This window comes from Crocuta crocuta, unplaced genomic scaffold (assembly GCF_008692635.1).
Source record: "Crocuta crocuta isolate KB4526 unplaced genomic scaffold, BGI_CrCroc_1.0 scaffold199, whole genome shotgun sequence".
NCBI lineage: Eukaryota > Metazoa > Chordata > Mammalia > Carnivora > Hyaenidae > Crocuta > Crocuta crocuta.
Window position 1 is genome coordinate 5159584 of NW_027533339.1, and position 20369 is coordinate 5179952.

Below are 20369 nucleotides of genomic sequence, written 5' to 3' on the forward strand. Positions count from 1 at the left end.
GTGACTATTGTCTGTCTATGCTTTAATCTTTTTTAAATTTTTTAACATTTATTTATTTTTGAGAGACAGAGCGCAAGCAGAGGAGGGGCAGAGAAAGAGGGAGACACAGAATCAGAAGCAGGCTCCAGGCTCCGAGCTGTCAGCACAGAACCCGACACAGGGCTTAAACCCATAAACTGTGAGATCACGATCTGAGCTGAAATTGGATGCTTAACCAACTGAGCCACCCAAGTGCCCCTAATCTTGCTTTCTAAAATCGAGTTCTCAGAGGAAAATGATGTCAGCATCAAAATGAATAGCCTTTCCCCTTTTCAAAGGAGTGAGCTATGTTATTCTTCATGCACGCTATAAACGAAGAATCCACCCTCTGAACACTAGAAATGGACTGGTCCTAAATCAGTGTTTGAGTAGAAGATGTGACTTCGGTAGCCTGCCACTCGTCTGCCTCTGCTTTCAGTTCTTCTTTCTGTCTTCTCAACACTTGGTTAAAGCTATTTAACTGAGCAGAATTCTCAGGCTTGGCTGGCTCTCTTGCATAAGGGGGTGGGGGAGGGATTATTAGGATAAATGAAATCATATTTAACTCCTAAAGTCATGCTCCTTCAGGGAGCATTTGCATTTAAATAAGCTTGTCAAAACAGGTTACTCCTTTATCTTAATTCTAGATTTTCTAGCATGCTCACACTTGAAAAAAGGAACTAGTATGAAGCAGAGACACCCCTAAAAAATCCCTTCTGCTAATATAAAGAATTGAAAGTGAGATAGTATTTTGTCTTGTTTAATTGAGGAGGGGCTCTGTATGAGTATGTGACAAGTCATCATTTGTACATTTTGTTGTCCATGTATTCTAAGCTTCCAGATGCTTATAAAATCACAGAGAGAAATGAGTGACAAAAGATTTATTACGTTTCCTTAAACTGCATCTCTGATGGAACTAGTCAAACTGAATGCACAGAAGCTCTTCACAAGCTGTGTATAATGATCATGTAATAATGATCTGCAGTGATTTGTAAAACATTTCCTATTCTTCAGCCATATTAAGTCTTAAAAATACATAGAAAAGATCCATTTCACCCACATGTAGCCATTATAACTGACTACATATGAGTTTTATATATTTTTACTTAAACTGTAGAAAAGAATATCACAAAGTGTTTTATGGAGAACAATAGTCTTATGAAGGTTTCTAAGAAAAAAAGGAACCCATGGCTATGTAAGTGTAGGGAGCATTATAAACTATATTCTCTTGGAAATTTAAAATGTATTTAACCATATAAAATGCTCTGAGTGGCTCTACAGTAAAGAAATCTAACTATTTTTGGCAAAAAAATTCCAAATTGATTAGACTACTCAACTCTTCTTTTCACTTAACACCCATTAACAACGTAAGCCAGCACTCTGCATAGCATATTTGGGGAAACATTTTAGTAGACTCTTGTCAGTTAGGAAGGATATATTTTGCAGATTTTACAAATTCGCAAATTCATAAATGCCATTACATCATATAATTTCTATCATAAAATGTACAAATGTCGATCCTTATTGAAAAATGCACTGAAAGAGATTGTTTTTCCTGTTCCTGTGAGGGGTGCATGGTAAATTCACTTAGTCATAAATCCCAACTTCCTCCCCCAGAATCAGGCTTTATACTCCATTTACCTTGAACTTCTTTGTTTGAAAAAAACACTTTTTATTTATTTATTTATTTTTTTAAGTTTATTTCCTTTGAGAGAAAGAGTACACACACGAGCAGGGGAGGAACAGTGAGGCAGGCAGAGAGAGAATCCCAAGCAGGCCCCACACTGTCAGTGCACACAGCCCAACCTGAGGCTCAATCCCATGAACCAAACCATGAGCTCATGACCTGAGCCGAGATCAAGAGTCAGACATTTAACTAATTGAGCCTCCCAGATACCCCAAAACACCACTTTTTAAAATTTCTTTGTTTCCTTCATTTCTATCACAAGAATTATCAGAGGATAATTTTGGGAACAACTTCTGTTTCCACCTCTCTATCTCCCTCCTCCATTCGCACACACATTCATACACACACAATTTTCATGTTTTTGTTTTGTTTTGTATTCTATAGTAATAAAGAGTGGAATAAACTGTGCCCCAGACACGACATGTACATAAACAGGAGAAATATGTAAGCAAATATACATAATCAGTCTTACCCTTTAAGCCATATGATCTACCCATGAAACAGGAATTTGGGGGAACTGCTGGTTTCTAATTTGAGATGGTTTTGGATTCAAATAGAACTCGGTAGATTCTAGGTGACCTTGTGCAAGTTACTTTATCTCTCTGGGATGTGCTGTTTTCATTTGTTAAATTGAATTATAATAGCTATTTGAAGAACAATTGAGATAAGGTATGTAAATGCCTGGCACATAGTGAGTTATCAAAATTACTATACATGTATACAGTAATCATGTAAGGAAGAGCCTCATGGCAGAAATGTCATTAAAACCTAAGTTTTTAAAAATTACTCATGTGCCCATGTGTATAGGAATCGTGTTTGATTTTATCTTTACCTTTTTCAAGCTAGTTCCAATTTATGCCACATTAAGATTCAAGAAGCATCTACTGGGACACTCTTTTCCATCCCTAAATAGAGAGGATGACATTCTTTGACCCAAATTCTGGAAGCAAATAACCTCGTGTACCGATCTTTTCTGAGTAGCTGCAAATTGGACACAAATTTTACGTACATCTCTGTATCTTGTATTTCTTCAGCGATTAAGGATATTTTTCTTTGCAAAGGTATTTGGATGCCAACTTTTCTACCTATTCATCTTTAAGTCAACACTTAGTATTTTTTTAGTAAAGAAATGAATAATAGATGAAATGACTAACCATGTACAGAACAAGAATGAGTGATTAAGAAAGAAGACAAAATCATACCCATATGCCCATTTCACTTTTTCTTTTCATATCCTCTATTTGACCTCTCAAACACTCTCTATGTGATCTGAAACACAACCAGGTATGCATTAAAGCATAAGAGTAAAAAGCCTTCCCTTTGTTCAGCTTCCCGATCTTGTGGCAGTGAAATGGGACAGGGTCTCTCTGATGCCATGTCATGAATGGCAGAAATACAGTGCCTAATGCACTATCATTTCTCTGTCTTACACGCACAGATGTACACATGCATGCATACACCCACATGCACATGGAAGCTCATAGCATAGTAGATGGTGCTTTGTATGACTGAAATCAAACAAAACACAGTGGCTGGATTACTATATATATATATATATATAGTGACTGCTTTTGAAAACTGATGTATTTAAAAAGCAAATAATAATCTTCTTTCACAGATATCTATAAATAATCGTAATGGAAAATGGGAAGATGTGAGTGTTCTGATTCTAGGTCACCCTGAAGATTCTTCTAACATGACTTAGAGATACTTGATGAGATTATTTAATTCATTTACTTACTGGGTTTCCTGACTATTAGGAAATTAACTTGAAATTGTACAACTTGCGTGAGTTGTAGAAAGAGTAACTCGAAGGTGATAAATTTAACTTCACAGTATTATCGCCTGCACAGTTTAATGCTTATACACAATCTACTGTCATCTTTTATTGCCCAGGTCAGTTCTGTATGTCCCACAAGATAGACACAAACACATGATACACATACCATCCTGGAGCAGCCTATCAGGAACTCAGTGAGACAGAATCCACAGACTTAAAGGAATTAGAATTCACTAGAAGGCAATGTAGAATCAAAAGATATGAAACTTCTTGCTCCCATCTAGCCACTATTGTTAGTCACATCCCCCGCCGCTCCAAAAACCAGCTGAAGCCCCCTTGATTTTGTGAAGCTTTTCCTGAATTTTCTAGTTCATAGTTTCCTCCCTTGTTCACTTTTTGAGTCATTTTATCAACTATCATATATATGTTTGCATTTCAAAATGTATTAATATATTACCTGCTTTCGCAGCTAAATCATACATCTCTTGCTCAGGAACCATATGATTCTTTCTTAGATATTCAAAGCCAGACACATTGTTTCGCACAATGGATATACTGCTGACTTGTTTTTCTGATGATCATTAAAGTGATGACAATTCTCTGATGCTTCATAGAATGGAGCAACCACAAGCAACATTTGTATGACGTTATGTTGCAGGAACTCTTGATACACTTGACTATGAGTTCCTTAAGCACAAAGAATTATGACTTTTTCACATGCATCCTGTGTTTCTGTCCTAGCAGGATATGTAACACAGAAACAGCAATGTTTGAAGGAAAGTAGAAAGGGAAGGTGAATTGAAAGGAGGAAGAGATGGCTGTGGGTATTGACAAATGGACTCAAATATAAGAAAAAGTGAGGAATTCTAGACAAGAAGGACAATATCAACAAAGGCAGAGTGGCTGAAATTGGCAGCATGTGAGTATGTAGATGTGTGTGAAACTATGTGGAAGCTATTCTAACTGGAACAAAACGTTTGCCTTATGATGGTGCAGGACATTATGCTGAACAGGAAAGGTACTTTTTCATGCGGTGGAGGTCAGAGTGTGAAAGTTAGAATGAATAATTTAGAATTGGGACTGGAGGCAATGGGGCCAGTATAGGTTCTTAAGATGATGAAAAGCATTTTGAGGAACGTGACTTAGAAATAGCATCATTCCAAGGAGGAAGAGAAAGGAAACATTAAAGAAGGAAAATCAGTTTAGATACAATTGTGATAATGTAATCATGGAATGATGGGCTGGAACTATGTAGCAGTGTCACCAAAGTGGATTTAAAAAAAAAAATCAGTGGGTTTTGGTGATTAACTGAAATTAAGGCTAAAACAGAAAGAGAGAGAGATGGTAAATATTCTCAAACTTCTAACTAGCAAGAGAGGTTGACCTCACATATTGCAGTGCCATAAATGAAAATAAGTAGTTGGAGGAAAATGACAAGTTTCATTTTGGATATGATGATTTTATGTAGCACAAGGGCATAAAAAGAACCATATAATAGAGATAAGACGTGCAAACCTCTAGTTCTGTGCAGAGCATGGAGAAGGTACTTAAGATGTTGAATTATTTTTTTCATTAAGTAACTTAACATCTTTAGGTAATTATGTTTCCTAAAATACTAAAAGGCACATAAACTCCTGCTCCCATTACCACACTGTGAGAATACAATAAGATGGTGGTTGTTATAACTTGTGGTTATTGTCAAATATTAGATTAAGTTATAAATTAGAGATCAGAGCAGAGGTATACATTTTTGCCTGATCCCCATAGAGGTGTTTATCTGCTCTTTGTAGGATCCTACAGGACAGAGGAAGATCTCCCATATACATGTTGAAATGGATGGAAGATAACAAAACTTTAGAGAACACAGAATTTATGTTTCTGAAAAACAAATCCTAGGGTTGGTTGAGCTTTCTTCTGTCAACCAAGAACCTTTGTTTTCCTAACTAGAAAATAAGAACATGACATCCTTTACTCAATTAACTAATTTATTCTACAAGCTTCAGCAAACACAAGAACAGGACTCTGAATAAGTAGAAGCAGGAGAAAGTAATGCTGAATGGCAAGGATGTATGGCTCTCTGAATTACAACAGATCTGCGAAGAGCTGGAATCATGTAGAAGGAAAATACCTCAGCACAGGGGACTTTAATCAAAGGGGAGAAACATTCAGGGGCTGATGGGTGGCTCAGTCGGTTGAGCGGCTGACTTCAGCTCAGGTCATGATCTCGTGGTTCCTGAGTTTGAGCCCCACACCGGGCTTGCTCCTGTGATCCCGTCAGCGCAGAGCCCACTGAGGATCCTCAGTCACACTCTCTCTGTCTTCCCCACCTTGTGCTCTCCCTAAAATAAATAAATATTTTAAAAAATATATAAAGGGGAGAAAACATTTGATAATGAGTAGGCACATGGAATCTGGATTCAGACAGAAGTGTGTTCATCTTGAGATAAAACACAACTCCTAGCTGTGTGGCCATAAGTCAGCTAAGCCGTGACTTGTAATACGAGCATAGTAAGAGGACCCACCTCCTAGACTGTGAAGATATGATGACATGCTGAGGAAGTACCCAGTTAGCACTAGGTAACATGAAAAGGAAACAGCATTAAATCTACTTTAGTCAGCACAAGGACACCACTCATTTCTAAAACAGAGAGAAAGGAGACTGCAGCAAAGATAGGTAAAGAAAGAAAAATGACACAAAAATGAGGGAGAATGAGGGAGAAAAGTGACAGGAAAACAGTCAAGGAGCAATGGTAAAAGGGAACAAGGAAATGATTCTTAAAATTAATACTTATAGTCTGAAATTTCCATATATTGTTCCCTTGTCATTGAAACAGAAGCAGAACAAAATAAAATAGAATTCTAAATGAAACTGGAAACAAATGTTACTTGGAAGCTCATTGGAAAGCTAGGTTGCTGAGCAGTCGGGTAAGGGAGGACAGTGCCTCGTGTTGGATATATGGGAATGGAATAAAAGAGAAAATATAACTTTATCTAATCTTTATCTGTATCTTCTTCTTCTTATTTCTATAGCCATATAAAAATGCTTGTTTAAATCATGCACAGCGTAAGTCTTCTTAGTCAAATATGGTTTGGCCTTTATCTCCTGTTTTAAACAAAGTACACTTACATAATTAGGTATGGAGCTATAATACAAAGCAAAGATATTACATTACACCAGGAAACTGAAGTCCTGTAAAACAGAGGCTGCATTCCAGCAAACTAGCAATCTTTTTTTTTTATAATCCCTATTCATACACAGTTCAGAATGATGTAATGCCAGGTTATATATCAACTAAACCATTCTTTCACTGAATCTCTCACCCAAATGCCTAAATATTCTGTCTGGAGTTGATGGCATGTTGAAGAAATGAATTAACTCTGTAGTCTATCTGTTATATATTACTACAGTTCTTACATGAGGACCAAAAATAACTCAATTTAAGATGCTCATATTATGCCTAGGAATGAATATTAACAAGGGATGCAAGTTCACTGAGTTAAGACTTATTGCAATTTTCTTGTGAGTTAGGAAATTCTTGGGGCATCTGGGTGGCTCAGTCAGTTAAGTGATTGACCCTTAATTTTGACTCAACTCATGCTCTTGCAGTTGGTGAGATGGAGCCCTATGTGCTATCAGCACAGAACCTACTTGGGGTTCTCTCTCTCTCTCTCTCTCTTGACCTTACCTCAATTGTGTTCTCTCCCTCTCTCCCTCAAAACAAATAAAATAAACTTTAGGGAAGAAAAGGAAATATAGACTGGGATTTCATACAGACTGGGATTTAAAGATTTAGGTACCAAGAGATCGTTTCAAACTTTGAATGTGTAAGACATGTACATTGAGGGATGGTCAAAGGGAATATTATGTAGTCTCTGCAGTTATATTTAATGAACCATCACCTTTTCACTTCTCTCCCTTCATTACATCCAGATACACTTACCCAGAGACTCATCTGTCTCTTCCTCCACAGGACTTCCAACTGAGTCCCTACACTCTAGCTTTAGCTTTGACCCCTTCCCATAATATTATCTTTTATCTCAATACCCCCTACTCAGTTATTTGCTACTCAATATGGCACAACACAAATCAGGCAATGTGTTCCTGAACATTCATGTATTGGATTCCTTTCTAGTTAACATATTTGAAATTTAAAAGTAAAGTTGTTGTTTTTTAAGTTCAGTGTAGTATTGTGGAGAAGATAGTTTTGTTAGATCATTTATGAAAAATATAGAGAACTCATTTCATAAAAGCCTTGTGTAGTTTGCTTTATTTTATTCCATGTTGCATCAGGCAATAATTCTGCCCAGTTTCGAGAGTTATTCTTTGCTCTGCATTTAAAAGAGTTATTCCAGGGGCGCCTGGGTGGCTCTGTCAGTTAAGCATATGACTTCAGCTCAGGTCATGATCTCACGGTTTGTGGGTTTAAGCCCTGCATCGGGCTCTGTGCTGACAGCTAGCTCAGAGCCTGGAGCCTGTTTCAGATTCTGTATCTCCCTCTCTCTGACCCTCCCCTGCTCACGCTGTTTCTTTCTCTCTCTCAGACATAAATAAAACATTAAAAATTTTTTTAAAAGGGGGCACCTGGGTGGCTCAGTCGGTTGAGCGGCCGACTTCGGCTCAGGTCATGATCTCACAGTTTGTGAGTTCGAGCCCCAAATCAGGCTCTGTGCTGATAGCCTGGAGCCTGCTTCTGATTCTGTGTCTCCCTCTCTCTCTGCTCCACCTCTGCTTGTACTCTGTCTCTCAAAAATGAATAAACATTAAAAAATTTTTTTTTAATTTTTTAAAGAGTTATTCCAAATCATATGCTGTGCCACATATTCATTATGGGAGAGGTAGACTCAAATCTGCCATGAGGTAGCCACAGAATGATAATAATTTTGGCCTTGTATAGTTAGGGTTTTAATATTTAGTACTGACAAAGGACTTAGAAAATCCCCTATAATTGAGATATAGAGATATTCAGTAAGTGACATTTTTTACTTCTTTTTTTTTAATTTTTTTTTTTATTTATTCCTAGGAGAGAGAGAGAGAGAGAGAGACAGCGTGAGCAGGGGAGGGTCAGAGAGAAAGGGAGTCACAGACTCTGAAACAGGCTCCAGGCTCTGAGCTGGCAGTCAGCACAGAGCCCGACGCGGGGCCTGAACCCACGAACCGCGAGATCATGACCTAAGCGAAAGTCGGACGCTTAACCGACTAAGCCACCCACGCGCCCCGTGACATTTTTACTTCTTAAATCACCCAGATTCCCCTTCAAAAATATTCCCCTTCAAAAATATTCTGCTTCATTTCTTTCCTCAGAGTTAAAAAAAAGACCTTACTTGTTATAAAAGGTTTGCATAAACATTTAAAAATAAAATGGAAAGCAAAAAAAAGTAATATTCTGAGTTCTTTTTGTAATTAATTAATGTTAAATAGAAAAGCACAGACATTAAATCAAAAACTCTCATAAAATCTCACCTCACAGTATAGCTTAATTATTTGATACATATATGTATATATTTTATAACTGATATATATGTCTATGTATATATATATGTGTGTGTGTGTGTGTGTACATGGATATACATATGTGTACATATACAAACATATAGGCTGCCAAGCCTGCATTTTTTAGCTTATTTTCTTTTTCGGTTAACAATACATTGGCAATAGTAACCTCTCCGTTAAGTGTTCTTCTGCACTTGCCTTTTATTGGGTGCAGTGCTGTCCAAGCTATGGCTACATGTAATTTATTTAACTAATTCCTTATTGAAGCATCTTTTGCTTGCCTGGTTGTTTTCTCTTTGGATTTTGTATTGAACATAATTATAAATAAATCTTCCCACATATTGCAGATTATCTTTTTAGAGGTAAATTCCTAGAAAATGAATTGCTGAGTCAAATGGCTATGCCTAATTTTAAAACTTGATCACTGGTCTTCTAAAATGTTAACAATTCTGGGGCACCTTGGTGGCTCAGTTGGTGATTGTCAGAGTCTTGATACCAGCTCAGGTCATGGTCTCACATTTGTGACATTGAGCCCTGCATCGGGTTCTGTGCTGAGTGTGGAGCCTGCTCGGGATCTCTTTCAGTCTTCCTCTCTGTCTCTCACTCTCTGACTCTGACCCTCACCCCCACTTGTGTTCTCTCTCTCTCAAAATAAATAAACATTTTTTCAAAAAAATGTTACCAATTCACAGGTATACCAACAATATATTGAACCCACCCCATATATAATCACATCAGGTGTTTTGTATTGTTATTAAGTGTTTTGAAATTTGAGGTAAGTCAGTAAACAAACCAACACTTGGCTCTCTTGTTTTTCTTGCAAAGGAGTTGTAACAACCTGCATACAAATCATCAAAGTTCATTCTTTCAGGACCCTGCTATTCCACCAAGTCATCTCTCACACAAAACCAAAACAGACTGAGATACTGACAATGAGAATAAGAGGTGTTTCTGCTCCAAATTTCTACACAGCTGTCAAACGAAGTTGGTTGCTGTTGGTAGGGACCAACCCTACCTTTGTGTATGTGATAGCGCCTCAGATATTTATGATCACGTCTTTGCAACTGACCTCCTATGAATAAGCATGGATTCAAAAACGCAAAACAAATATGAAGTGCTTCTGATAGAACATAATGAATTTTAAATAGAATTAGTAATGTTCTTAAATGCCACTTGGAAGTGTTTGGACTACCACAACCAAAGGTTATTATGGAACTGTGGGTCAAATCCCACAAAATCAGCTCTCATGCCTGGTTGGATACAGGAAAATCACAAAAAGAGAGAAGTGGTTGAGCAATTTCCCTTTTGGCTGCCTTTTATCTTTTGTAATGGCAGGGTGCATTGGGCTTTATTTTTCCCCTGTGAATTTATCATGCCCTTGGCATTTGCTTCATCAGGCTGGCAAGGAGCAGTCTCACTGGCGGGAAGGTCATAAACCTTTCTGCCCAGCCCAAATCATTGCACAAACTTTCATGCAGCACCCTTGCATGATTGCTTTGCTCCCCCATTTCCACTATGTAATTTAGGACCATCACCTTGTGAACCAAAGAATTAATTTCTACTTCTTTTCAGATCCAGGCTCCCACCAAGTGCCAATTTCAATCTCAAATACTGGCTTCTTTCTGGACAGGAGTGATAATTCATACGAAACCAAGGGCAGAGAATGGGAACAGCCTTCTATAACATTCTAATGCCCCTTAATGATTTATTGTAAATGAATTGTCCATGAATGCATTTATCTCCTTTTTTGTGACTATGTTTTATTTTTTTATCACTACCTCACTTGAAATTGAATTTACCAAAAACATAAGAAGCAGCAACTCAGTGTTGGCCTTATCAAAAATATATGTTCAACAGTGAAAACCCTAAACAGCCCATCTGTAGGTATGGAAACAACAAGGCTTTGGGGGTAAAATATAACTTGGGGCAAACCCCAGCTTCCCTTCTTGAGGCCAGCTGAACATCAGGCAAGAGACTTCACCCCTTGGAGCTTCAAATTAATATTATGAGAGCAGGATTGGTAACATTTGTTTCTCTGGGCTGTTATGAGGATTTGACGATATAAAACATGTCAAGAGTACATCATAAAATAATGTTTAACCCAAGACTGCTCCCCTGGTAGCCAATGCTTTTTCAGAGTTTCCCCTAATTTATTTTATCACTGTGATTTGTGCTGCTCTGATTTAAAAGTGCTTTCTATTTCAAAAGGGTTCTTGCTGATTCATCAAATGGATATAATAACCAGTAACCATCTCCCTTAATATTTGGAGGACATCATTATAGTATTTATCTTTTATATAAGGTGCACATACTCAATATGTCTCATTATGGTCACAAAATTATTCTCATTGAATCATACCTACTTCTGATGGAAAACCACATTCTCAGTCTCTCTCTCTCATTCTCTCTCCAATGCAGCATTGCTAGTTAATAGCTCAAGAAGGCTAACTTTCAACTGTACAGTAATGCTCTTAAGTCATAAGACTAAGATCTGCAATTCTAATATGGGGAGTTCTTGAGTTTTAACACCCAAATAATGCTAACTGATTCATGTGTGTCTTTACACAGAATCTTGGCAATCTTTTTAAAATTAAAAAATACGTAAAAACTTATATTCCTCATTGTCTTCCTCCCAAGACTACTGAAAGGCAGTTCTACCTTTCCATCTATACTTGTAACAGCAAGACTAAGGAGAAGCTAGACACCTACATATGGACAGGGAATGAGATATTTAGAGACATTACCAGAAATGGTCATTGATCATGAGGTCAGGACATTCAGGTGGGCATTTTACAGCATGTGCCACATCTGCAGGTTAAAACCCTTGTGGAAACTCAAAGCTCTCTCTACACGTCTGAGATGCTGTCTTCTCTGTGAGTGTTCAACATTGCTTTACACTGGGCTTCTAGTTCAATGTGCTTGGCTTCCATGCTGTATAAAAACCAATATTTCAAATAATACCTGTGAAGTTGTTTGCAAAGCAAATTAATAAGGTTATCTCTAAACTAAGACCTAGAAATAGCATTTTTTTGGCTTTTCATGTTTGTCTTAAATTTATACTATCAATTGGTAGAGCCCACCTCAAATTTGATTTTAGAAATCATCAAGATATTTGGTGAAAAATATCAAAGATTGATTATTATGAATTATGCCCAGGATTATGCACTGGATTGCAGGATAAGGGTGTTTCTGAGCAAAGTTTTCTAGCCTATAAAAGCATATTTTAAAAAATCTAACAGCTATTATTATCTAACTTACAGGTGATTATTAATAAAGGGGTAAACTAGACTATCATTTTTAAAGAATGTTTATTTATTTATTTTTGAGAGAGAGCCAAAGCAGGATCAAAGAGAGAGACAGAGACAGAGATAGAATCTGAAGCAGGCTTCAGGCTCCGAGCTGTCAGTCCAGAGCCCAATTCAGGGCTTGAACCCACAAACCATAGGATCATAGCTGAGCTGAAGTTGGATGCTTAACTGACTGAACTACCCAGGTGTTCCTAGCCTGTCATTGTTAATCCTTGTTGCCTGATGGAGGCAAATTCTGTTATCTGCTTCTTCCCTATGGCTTTCCCTGTGGATTCCAGTTCTCTCCTATGATTCATGGTCTCATGTCTGAGGTGAACCCCCAAGACCAAACACCTGTCTACAGTGTTATGGGTTGAAATATGTCCCCCTGCAAAAAGATATGTTGAAATCTAACTCAATACTACCTCAGAATGTGACTTTATTTGGAAATAAGGTTCTTGTAGCTTTATTTCTATTTATTTATTTATTTATTTATTTATTTATGTGTTTGTTTATTTGTTTATTTATTATTTTAGAAAGAGAGAGGACACAAGTGAGGCAGAGCAGCAGAGGAAGAGAGAGAGAGAATCCTAAACAGGCTCCATGCTCAGCATGGAGTCTAATGTGGGACTTGGTCCCATGACCCTGAGATCATGACCTGACTGAAATCAAGAGCCAGACACTCAACAAACTGAGCCACCCAGACTCCCTGAGGTTCTTGCAGTTTTAATTTGCTAAGTTAAGATATCTGGGAGTAGAGTGGGCCCTTAACCCGATATGATTAGTGTCCCTAGAAGAAGAGAAAAATGTGGACTCAGACACAGACAGAAGACAGCCATGTGAGGATGGAGGCAGAGTCTAGAACTATGTTGCCACACACCAATACTTGGTCAACAAAATCTGGAAGTGGTGAGGCAGGACCCTTCCCTAAGGCTTTAGAGAGAGCATGGCCCTGTCAACATCTTGATTTTGGACTTCTCATCTCTAGAACTATAAAACAATACATTTCTCTTGTGTTAAGCCTCTCACTTTGTGGTATTTGGTTACGGCAGCCCCCCAGGAGATGACCATAAACAGTTTTATGAGTTCCCGGATCTTCCTGCTTCTGGCTTTGGTACACAATTTCCCCAATTATCACTTTGCCCAACCTTTAGACTGTAAACTGCACTGCATTTTCTGACTTTGAATTTCTATTTCTTTCTTAACTGTAATTAATGATCATCCTTCAGTATTTTACGAACAAGAGGTATACTGGGAGCAGCCCATACCACTTTTCAGGAGCAGATTGTTACATTTTGGGTAATTTTTTAGGTTGATTGCTCAAAAATTACACTGTGTTAAGCTTTAAGTTAGGTAACTTTTGCTAAAACGAAGGGGAAAATAATAAAAAATGCGTCTCTTCCTAATTCTTTGATTGCATTTTACTACAATCAATGATCTTGGGGCTATTTATGTCTAACACATCTGTATAGTAGAAATACTATTATAATGCTGTGCTGGGGCCCATCTTTCCTCAACTCACACTGGAAGCTTGAAATCAGCCATGGTGGGAATACTTATACCATGAGAACTATCAAAAGCTATACAAATCAGTTATTTTTATATTTTCATAGAGGTAGCTGTAAACATTTACCAGCACACTATTGAAATAACCCATAAATCCACTTTATAAGCCAAACTGGAGTGGCTACAGAGGAAGTGACCAACGCTAGCTTTACAAAGACATTGCTCTTCTGGGCCTTGCTTTGCACCTTTCAGTGGGAATTCAGGAAAGCATGGAAAACAAGTATAAACAAATAGAGGACTCCATTACAGATAATGAAGGCAGAGAGATTTGACAGGGATTGTGAAGAGGGGATAAGGCAGACTTAGATTCTGGTGACCTACTTTTAGTATTGTCTTCTAAATCTCCTAGGGAAGTGTTTAGCTGTGATTATAAATATTAATTAGATTCCAATCAGAGTACTATTTAAAGGATCTGTGCTCCTTAGGGAGAAACATTTTAGATAGGCAGATAGATAGAGAGATAGGGCAATATCCATGGTATAATATGTGTAAGTTGCTCAGGTTGGTAATAAAATGATTCTACTTAGTAAAACAGACCCAACCCAGCTACAAAATCATAGGTGAATTAAATGTCCATAAGCAGGCAGGGTAAAGTCTTCATAGCTTTAACACATATATATAATTCCACTGTGTGTGGATAGGCTCAACATTCTCTAGTTTTGCTATGACATGTTCCTTGTTAAGCAGTTCATCAGCCGAACAAAAACATTTATAGGAACAGCAGCTCTCCACATTTAAAACAGAAATTCAAAGAATCTGATACCCATGAAATAGTTACTTCCTAAAATTCTTAGGGGTAATTTGAGGCTGTTAGCTGCTAGCTATTATCCTGCACTGTGGGAAGTGGAGTCTCAGGTTAGAGACTGTGCCCTAGTGCTTGAACTCTCTGCCAGCAAGAGTTGGGAAAACTGCAAACCTTCAATCGGTGCCAGAGAGAAGGTGAGAGGCCTTTTTTTTTTCTTTTTTCTTTTAACCACAATGCCAGCAGCAGATTAAGGAGTGGCATTACTCACACCACGCAAAGTCTTGCTGAGTCTACTTGGGCTGAAAGTAGCGTGCCCCTGACCAGGAAGCCGTCTAAGTGTGCATCACATCACTCTGCTTCTGTGACTGAGGCATTCTTTTAAAACCTGTCATCTGAGTCCAACAACGTTCTTATTTAATTAGCCACTAAGTTTCTTTTTGTTTTGTTTGGCTTTGTTTTGTTTTGTTTGCAATGACAAACAAGAGGCTCCCTTTCCTTTTCAATTAACATGATCCAACTAGGAAGGCAAGTCTCCTCTCCTCCATAGTTTAATATTGATTCTTAGATTTCCTAGGCATTCTAAATAGAAAAGAAAAAAAAAAAAAAGCCCAATACAGGTCACCCTTAAGGCAGTCAGAAAAAGAAGCATACAATCAAGCAGTTTGGATCTAAAAAGTTATATCACAAATAGTATGAGAACTATTTTTATAATTTTACTTGTCAGTAGAGCAAGCTCAGGGAAACAGGAGCTGTTTGGAGATGGACAGGAAGGGTAGGAGCAGGGAGGGCGTGCTGTTATGAGTAAGAGCTGGGGAAATGGGAAAAGGTCATCCAGAGAGTTTTTCCCTCTGTCTCTTTGTTCTTCCTCTTTCTTATTTGTGATGACCTCACTCCCACCCCAGACTCCCATCTTAGACCCACTGCTGCCAGTTCTCAACAGCCGATTCCCCAAATCAAATGTGTAATGAACCTACAGGGCTAACATAGAAGGAGAGCAAGTGGTTCGACCTCTCACCATTTTTTTTATTATAGGAGAATCTTGCAAACAAAAAAATCCTCAAGACCCGAAGTTTTTTTTTCTTTCTTTTTTCTTTTAAGACCCTTATTTTTGAACACATTAAATAAGGAATGTTCTCATACCAGACCACATAAGGCAGTAATGACAAAGTGAACACAACCTATAAGAAGCCTAATAACAGTTCTGGGATTCTAATATGTTTTGAAAATTAGCATTTTGGCATTCAGAATGTCTCTATTTTAGGTTTTTACCTTTCAAAACACTTATTTATTTTTGAGAGAGAGTACACACACTCCCATGGGGGATAGGGGAGGGGCAGAGATAGAGGAAGACGGGGAATCCCAAGCAGGCTCCACACTGTCAGTGCGGAGCCGGGGGACACAGGTCTCAAACTCACAAACGGTGACTTCATGACCTCAGTGGAAATTAAGAGTCTGAAGCTTAACAGACTCAGCCACCCAGGCGCCCCCAAAATGTCTCTATTTTCAATTAAAATGTTATGAACCATTAAACTGAGAAATTTGGAAGGGCTCAGCATAACTAAGCTTTTCTTAAAATTTGTACCTTTGTTGTATATTGCACTAGCACAAAGTATTACTTTACATACTTTTTGGCCTTTATCTTAATGAGGTCAGGTTTATTTTGTAAACAAGAACCGAAAAGGGGGGTAACTATAGACAGATATTTCATGTTTCATAAACTATAGGAAACATGCATGTTTCATAAATTACAAGGAAAGTATAGCATACCTTTGTGAGTTATCTGACTCTGGTCCTTCTTTGTCTTGGAGGTTTGTCATCTATCTGTAAACTGGATCAGCTGTCTTTCATATTTTGCCAGACCTTACCAAACTTTCAATTCTAGTTTCCTCAAATATCTGGCAATAACTCTCCAAATTAATGTTTTCATTTCTTTTCCCACCCTCCGGTGGTACAGCTACTGAAAACAAAAACTCCCTACCCAGATCCTTAAAGGCATGCTAGGTTATCTTGTATCTAAAGAAGTCGAGCAAGTTGAAGCTGGACACGTCAGGCCTTATTTTTATTTTCAGAGAAGTTTTCTCTGCAGACATTCAAAATGCAAACATAAACAAATAAATAGAAGTTTTCTATTTCTGAGTTCTCAATTTCAGTATTAAATACTAATTTTACTGTCTGTGACTCATAGCAAAGGCGGTGTTCCTTTTTTGTACAGTTGCACTGATAATTTGACAATACTTTTTTTTTTTTATTGACCAACTACAAGCTAACTATTGTGTTTGTAAAGCTACTCCACTCAGCCAGCCCTATGCTGGACTTTGTGAGGGTTTGAAAACAACAACAACACACAAACTGCTCTTGACTAAAGTGCAAGCCTTCCTGGATTATATGTCACAGTGCAGTTCTTATCCAGTGAGTTTGTGATTTCCCAAATTCAGGGCAAACCTTGTTGCTTTATCAGTGAGTTGAGATTTAGCATTGTTCTCCTTTGATTCCATGAATGGCTGTTCAAACATTAAAATTTACAACTAAATTTACAACTGTTTTCTTCATTCATTTTTAAGAGTAAGAATTAACACACCAATTTCTGGCATGGTGATAAGAGAACTTTAGCAATTTTCTCCCTGACTTGAAATATTTTATTCTGAAGGCCTATGTTGACTATCCTTATAACTCTTAGATGAGGTTCTACTAAGAACAAACTCTGAGATGGAGTCTGCCTATGTGCTAAGTATAAAACCCAGGTGATGTTTGGGAATGGAGCCCATGAAGGACCAAGAACACAAATATTTATTTTTCCTCCAAATAGAGGAGTCTATATTTTCAAATGTTCCACAGGAACCCCCAAATTAGCTTACTGAATTGGAAAGAATATCTTCCACTTGAAGATTATTCACACAAATTCAATATTGTGTCAAACCTATAATCCATGTAGCTCATAGTAATTTACTTGGTAGTATCTTGAAAATAGATTATATGCTTTGGGTATCTTCTAAGTAGTTGAAAAATATAGCAAAATTATCAAAGACAACTTTTCACTAGCTCTGTGCAGCACTTTTTTTCTCCATGATTAAAAGTATCTCAGCAACTTCAGCCTTTTAAAATCCACCCCTACCTCAGTAGTCATATAAAATGTTCTGGTTACCTAATTCTTCACTTCTGGCAGTGACATACTGTAACATTTGATAAGGTAATTCATTTGGGATGTACATTCTTATTGAACAACTTTTGGTGAAACAGTTTCACTTTTTACTAGTGTAAAATTAGGAAAGGCTTCTTTCTAAAGCTAGACTTTTGCTGTATAGGAAGATAGGGGGTGGGAAATGACACCACATTTCAATCATTCTTCTTCCTCCAACTTTTGTTAACTGTTTTAAAGTTTGTGGTTGCCAGACAGTTTCACTGGAAAAACTGAAAATCGAACACCCCTATTCGGTACTTCCACCTAAAGCAGTTCGCTTAAACTCCTACTAACAGCCAGGCTGGGAACATTTCATTGCTCTTCTTGCCTGTGAAATACGGTACAAGGGTTGGCCCTGGTTTGGTCCACCTGCCAGCGGAGTTTAAAGTTTCCAAGGCTCGGAAGAACACAATGACGGGGATCAAACTGCCTAAATGAGAAGAAGGGCATTTCTGCTGCAAGGAGCCGAGAAAGCCGTTAAACTCCCGCTAAGCTAACCATCTCTTTTATGCGTCCATGCACACGACCGACCTCCTCTCTCACTGACCAGGGATTATTTCTGCCAATCCAGGATATTCCGAAAGCTTGGAGACATATGGCTGGAAAATGAAACGACCCTGGAGTGTGGCCACATCTTACTTTGTGTCGCGTAGTACCAGATGGGCAATCAGTGAATGATGCAGAGATGTGAACGGACAGTTTTATAATGTGAATTTTCCCCCCACAACGCCAAGAACACTTTCCCTCTCATTTCTTTGGGGTTTACAGTACGTGGATTTTCTCCTCTCTGCAATATCAATTGACTCAACTTTGTAGTGGGGTGGCAAAAAAGGAAGAGGAGGAAGCGATTCCTAAAATCTTAGTAAGTGTCGGCAGAGCCACAGCACCCAGGAAACTGCGGCCGCCACCCGCCTCGTCCTGTGCGGATTTCGGGGTTCATAACAGCGCAAGCGGTTATGGAGCGGACGGTGCACTCCGTCCGCCGCCGAGGATAGAGACCCGGGCGCCGGGAGGGGTCTGTGCATTTCGCCGCAGCCTTGGAGGCCGCTGCTGCCTCTCCTCCACTGCGTTTTATTACCATTATCCTCGGTCTGGAAAAGTCATGGAAGAAGGCCCGCTGCCAGACCTCAGAGACATCGAGCTGAAGCTGGGGCGCAAAGTCCCCGAGAGCCTAGTGCGCTCGCTCCGTGGGGAGGAGCCGGTTCCCCTGGAAAGGGACGGGGACCCCTGCGGGGGGAGCGGCGGCGGCTGCAGCAGCAGCAGCAGCAGCAGCTGCAGCTTCCCCCCCTCCCTGTCGTCTTCCTCCGCGTCCTCTCCAGCCTCCGGGTCCCCACGTCGTAGCCACTGCAGCGCCCTGGAGAGGCTGGAAACCAAGCTGCACTTCCTCAGGCAAGAGATGGTGAGTGCGGCGCGCCAGCTGCGGGAATCAGGGCCCGGCCGAAAGGTGGGGCGATCGGAGAGGGGCCGCAGCGAGAGGGCAGCTGAGGCTGCGGAGCTGCGTGCAGGGCGCGTGGGAAATGCGGGGCGGAGGAGAGCGCAGGCGGGTCGGGGGTGCGTCTGGAGGCTTGTTTACCCCGGACTTTGCTCGGCCAGGGTTTGCTAAGACGGCAGAGGCTGCTTGGCCCTGTGTACTTTGTGATAGCGCCGACTCTGTGCTTCAGACCCTGACCATTTAGCTGCCAGTCCGCGGCCTCCCGGGCACCCTGCCCGCCGAGGGTTTGCAGTTACTAAGCCCGTCTGGGGCCTGCAGTGTGCCATTGAGACTGTCAGTTCAGAAGGTGGCTCCATCCTTTGCACTCCATAGCAAAAAAATACTTCCTGGTTTGCCTAGAGGTAGCGAGGCACGACCTTCCTAGCTCAGTCTTCCACCCCCTACCGCCCCTGCCCCTTGGAGCCGCAGCCACAGCTGTTTCAAGGCCACTGCTCAGCTGACTCTCCACAGCTGGTTCTGAAAACAATGGCCCACTCGTCCTTGATGTCCTTAGGAATAGCTTGTTTCACTGTTTTGATCCTAGGGAGCAGGTGATCCCAGGGCCCAGGGATTTGCTAATGACCACTGCCTACCCTACCCTCTACCCTCCCCCCAGTCCTCAATCTGCAATTGTTTTTCTGTGAAACTGGCAAACGTTACCTTAAGAGTAGGACAGCGAGACTAGTACAGGGTCTGAGAATACTTGTCATTCTGGATGTTCTTAAGCAGAAAAACTTTAGTGGCTCTGAGCTCTGGGGCCAGTCACTTGGCCTCTGTAAACCTCCGTTTATTTGTCCACTGATCTGGTTGGAGGAAATAATTCCTTCCTAAGTCCTTTGAAGAAAATGCCCACAAAACAACAGCATTTTCTACCAGCTTGGAGAGGAGAGAAGTTGCCTCAGTGGTCGCAGTCAACCAGAAGAATGGCGAGGATTTTCCACATAAACGATCCTGTCTCCTAGGGCTTTGCATTAAGAAAAAGTAACCAGAGGTGTTTTCCCTAGTTCCCCTCTTTCTGCATTTGGAACACTCAGGAGGTAATAAATTCCACAGCATAAAGTAATCTTGGCAAATATATAAGTGTAAAAAGCCAGTCTTCAGAGATCATGTCCTGTGTTCAGAATTTTTACCATGTTCTCTACCTAA

The 20369-nt window shown here is 39.5% G+C and overlaps 1 protein-coding gene and 1 long non-coding RNA gene across 2 annotated transcripts in view; one reads left to right on the forward strand and one right to left on the reverse strand.

The window, feature by feature from the left end:
* Positions 1-5452: 5452 nt before the first annotated feature.
* LOC144218416 (uncharacterized) lies at positions 5453-16560 on the reverse strand. The gene is made up of 2 exons (XR_013331158.1): positions 16342-16560; positions 5453-5824 (listed from the first exon to the last, which is right to left on the reverse strand). It is a non-coding gene; the product is annotated as an uncharacterized LOC144218416 (long non-coding RNA).
* Positions 16561-18156: 1596 nt separating this feature from the next.
* LURAP1L (leucine rich adaptor protein 1 like) overlaps positions 18157-20369 on the forward strand; it is a 51141-nt gene continuing 48928 nt past the window's right edge. Inside the window, exon 1 of the mRNA XM_077748277.1 lies at positions 18157-19151. Coding sequence (XP_077604403.1) covers positions 18855-19151 — 297 coding nt within the window. The 5' untranslated portion in view covers positions 18157-18854. The remainder of the gene's footprint in view (positions 19152-20369) is intronic.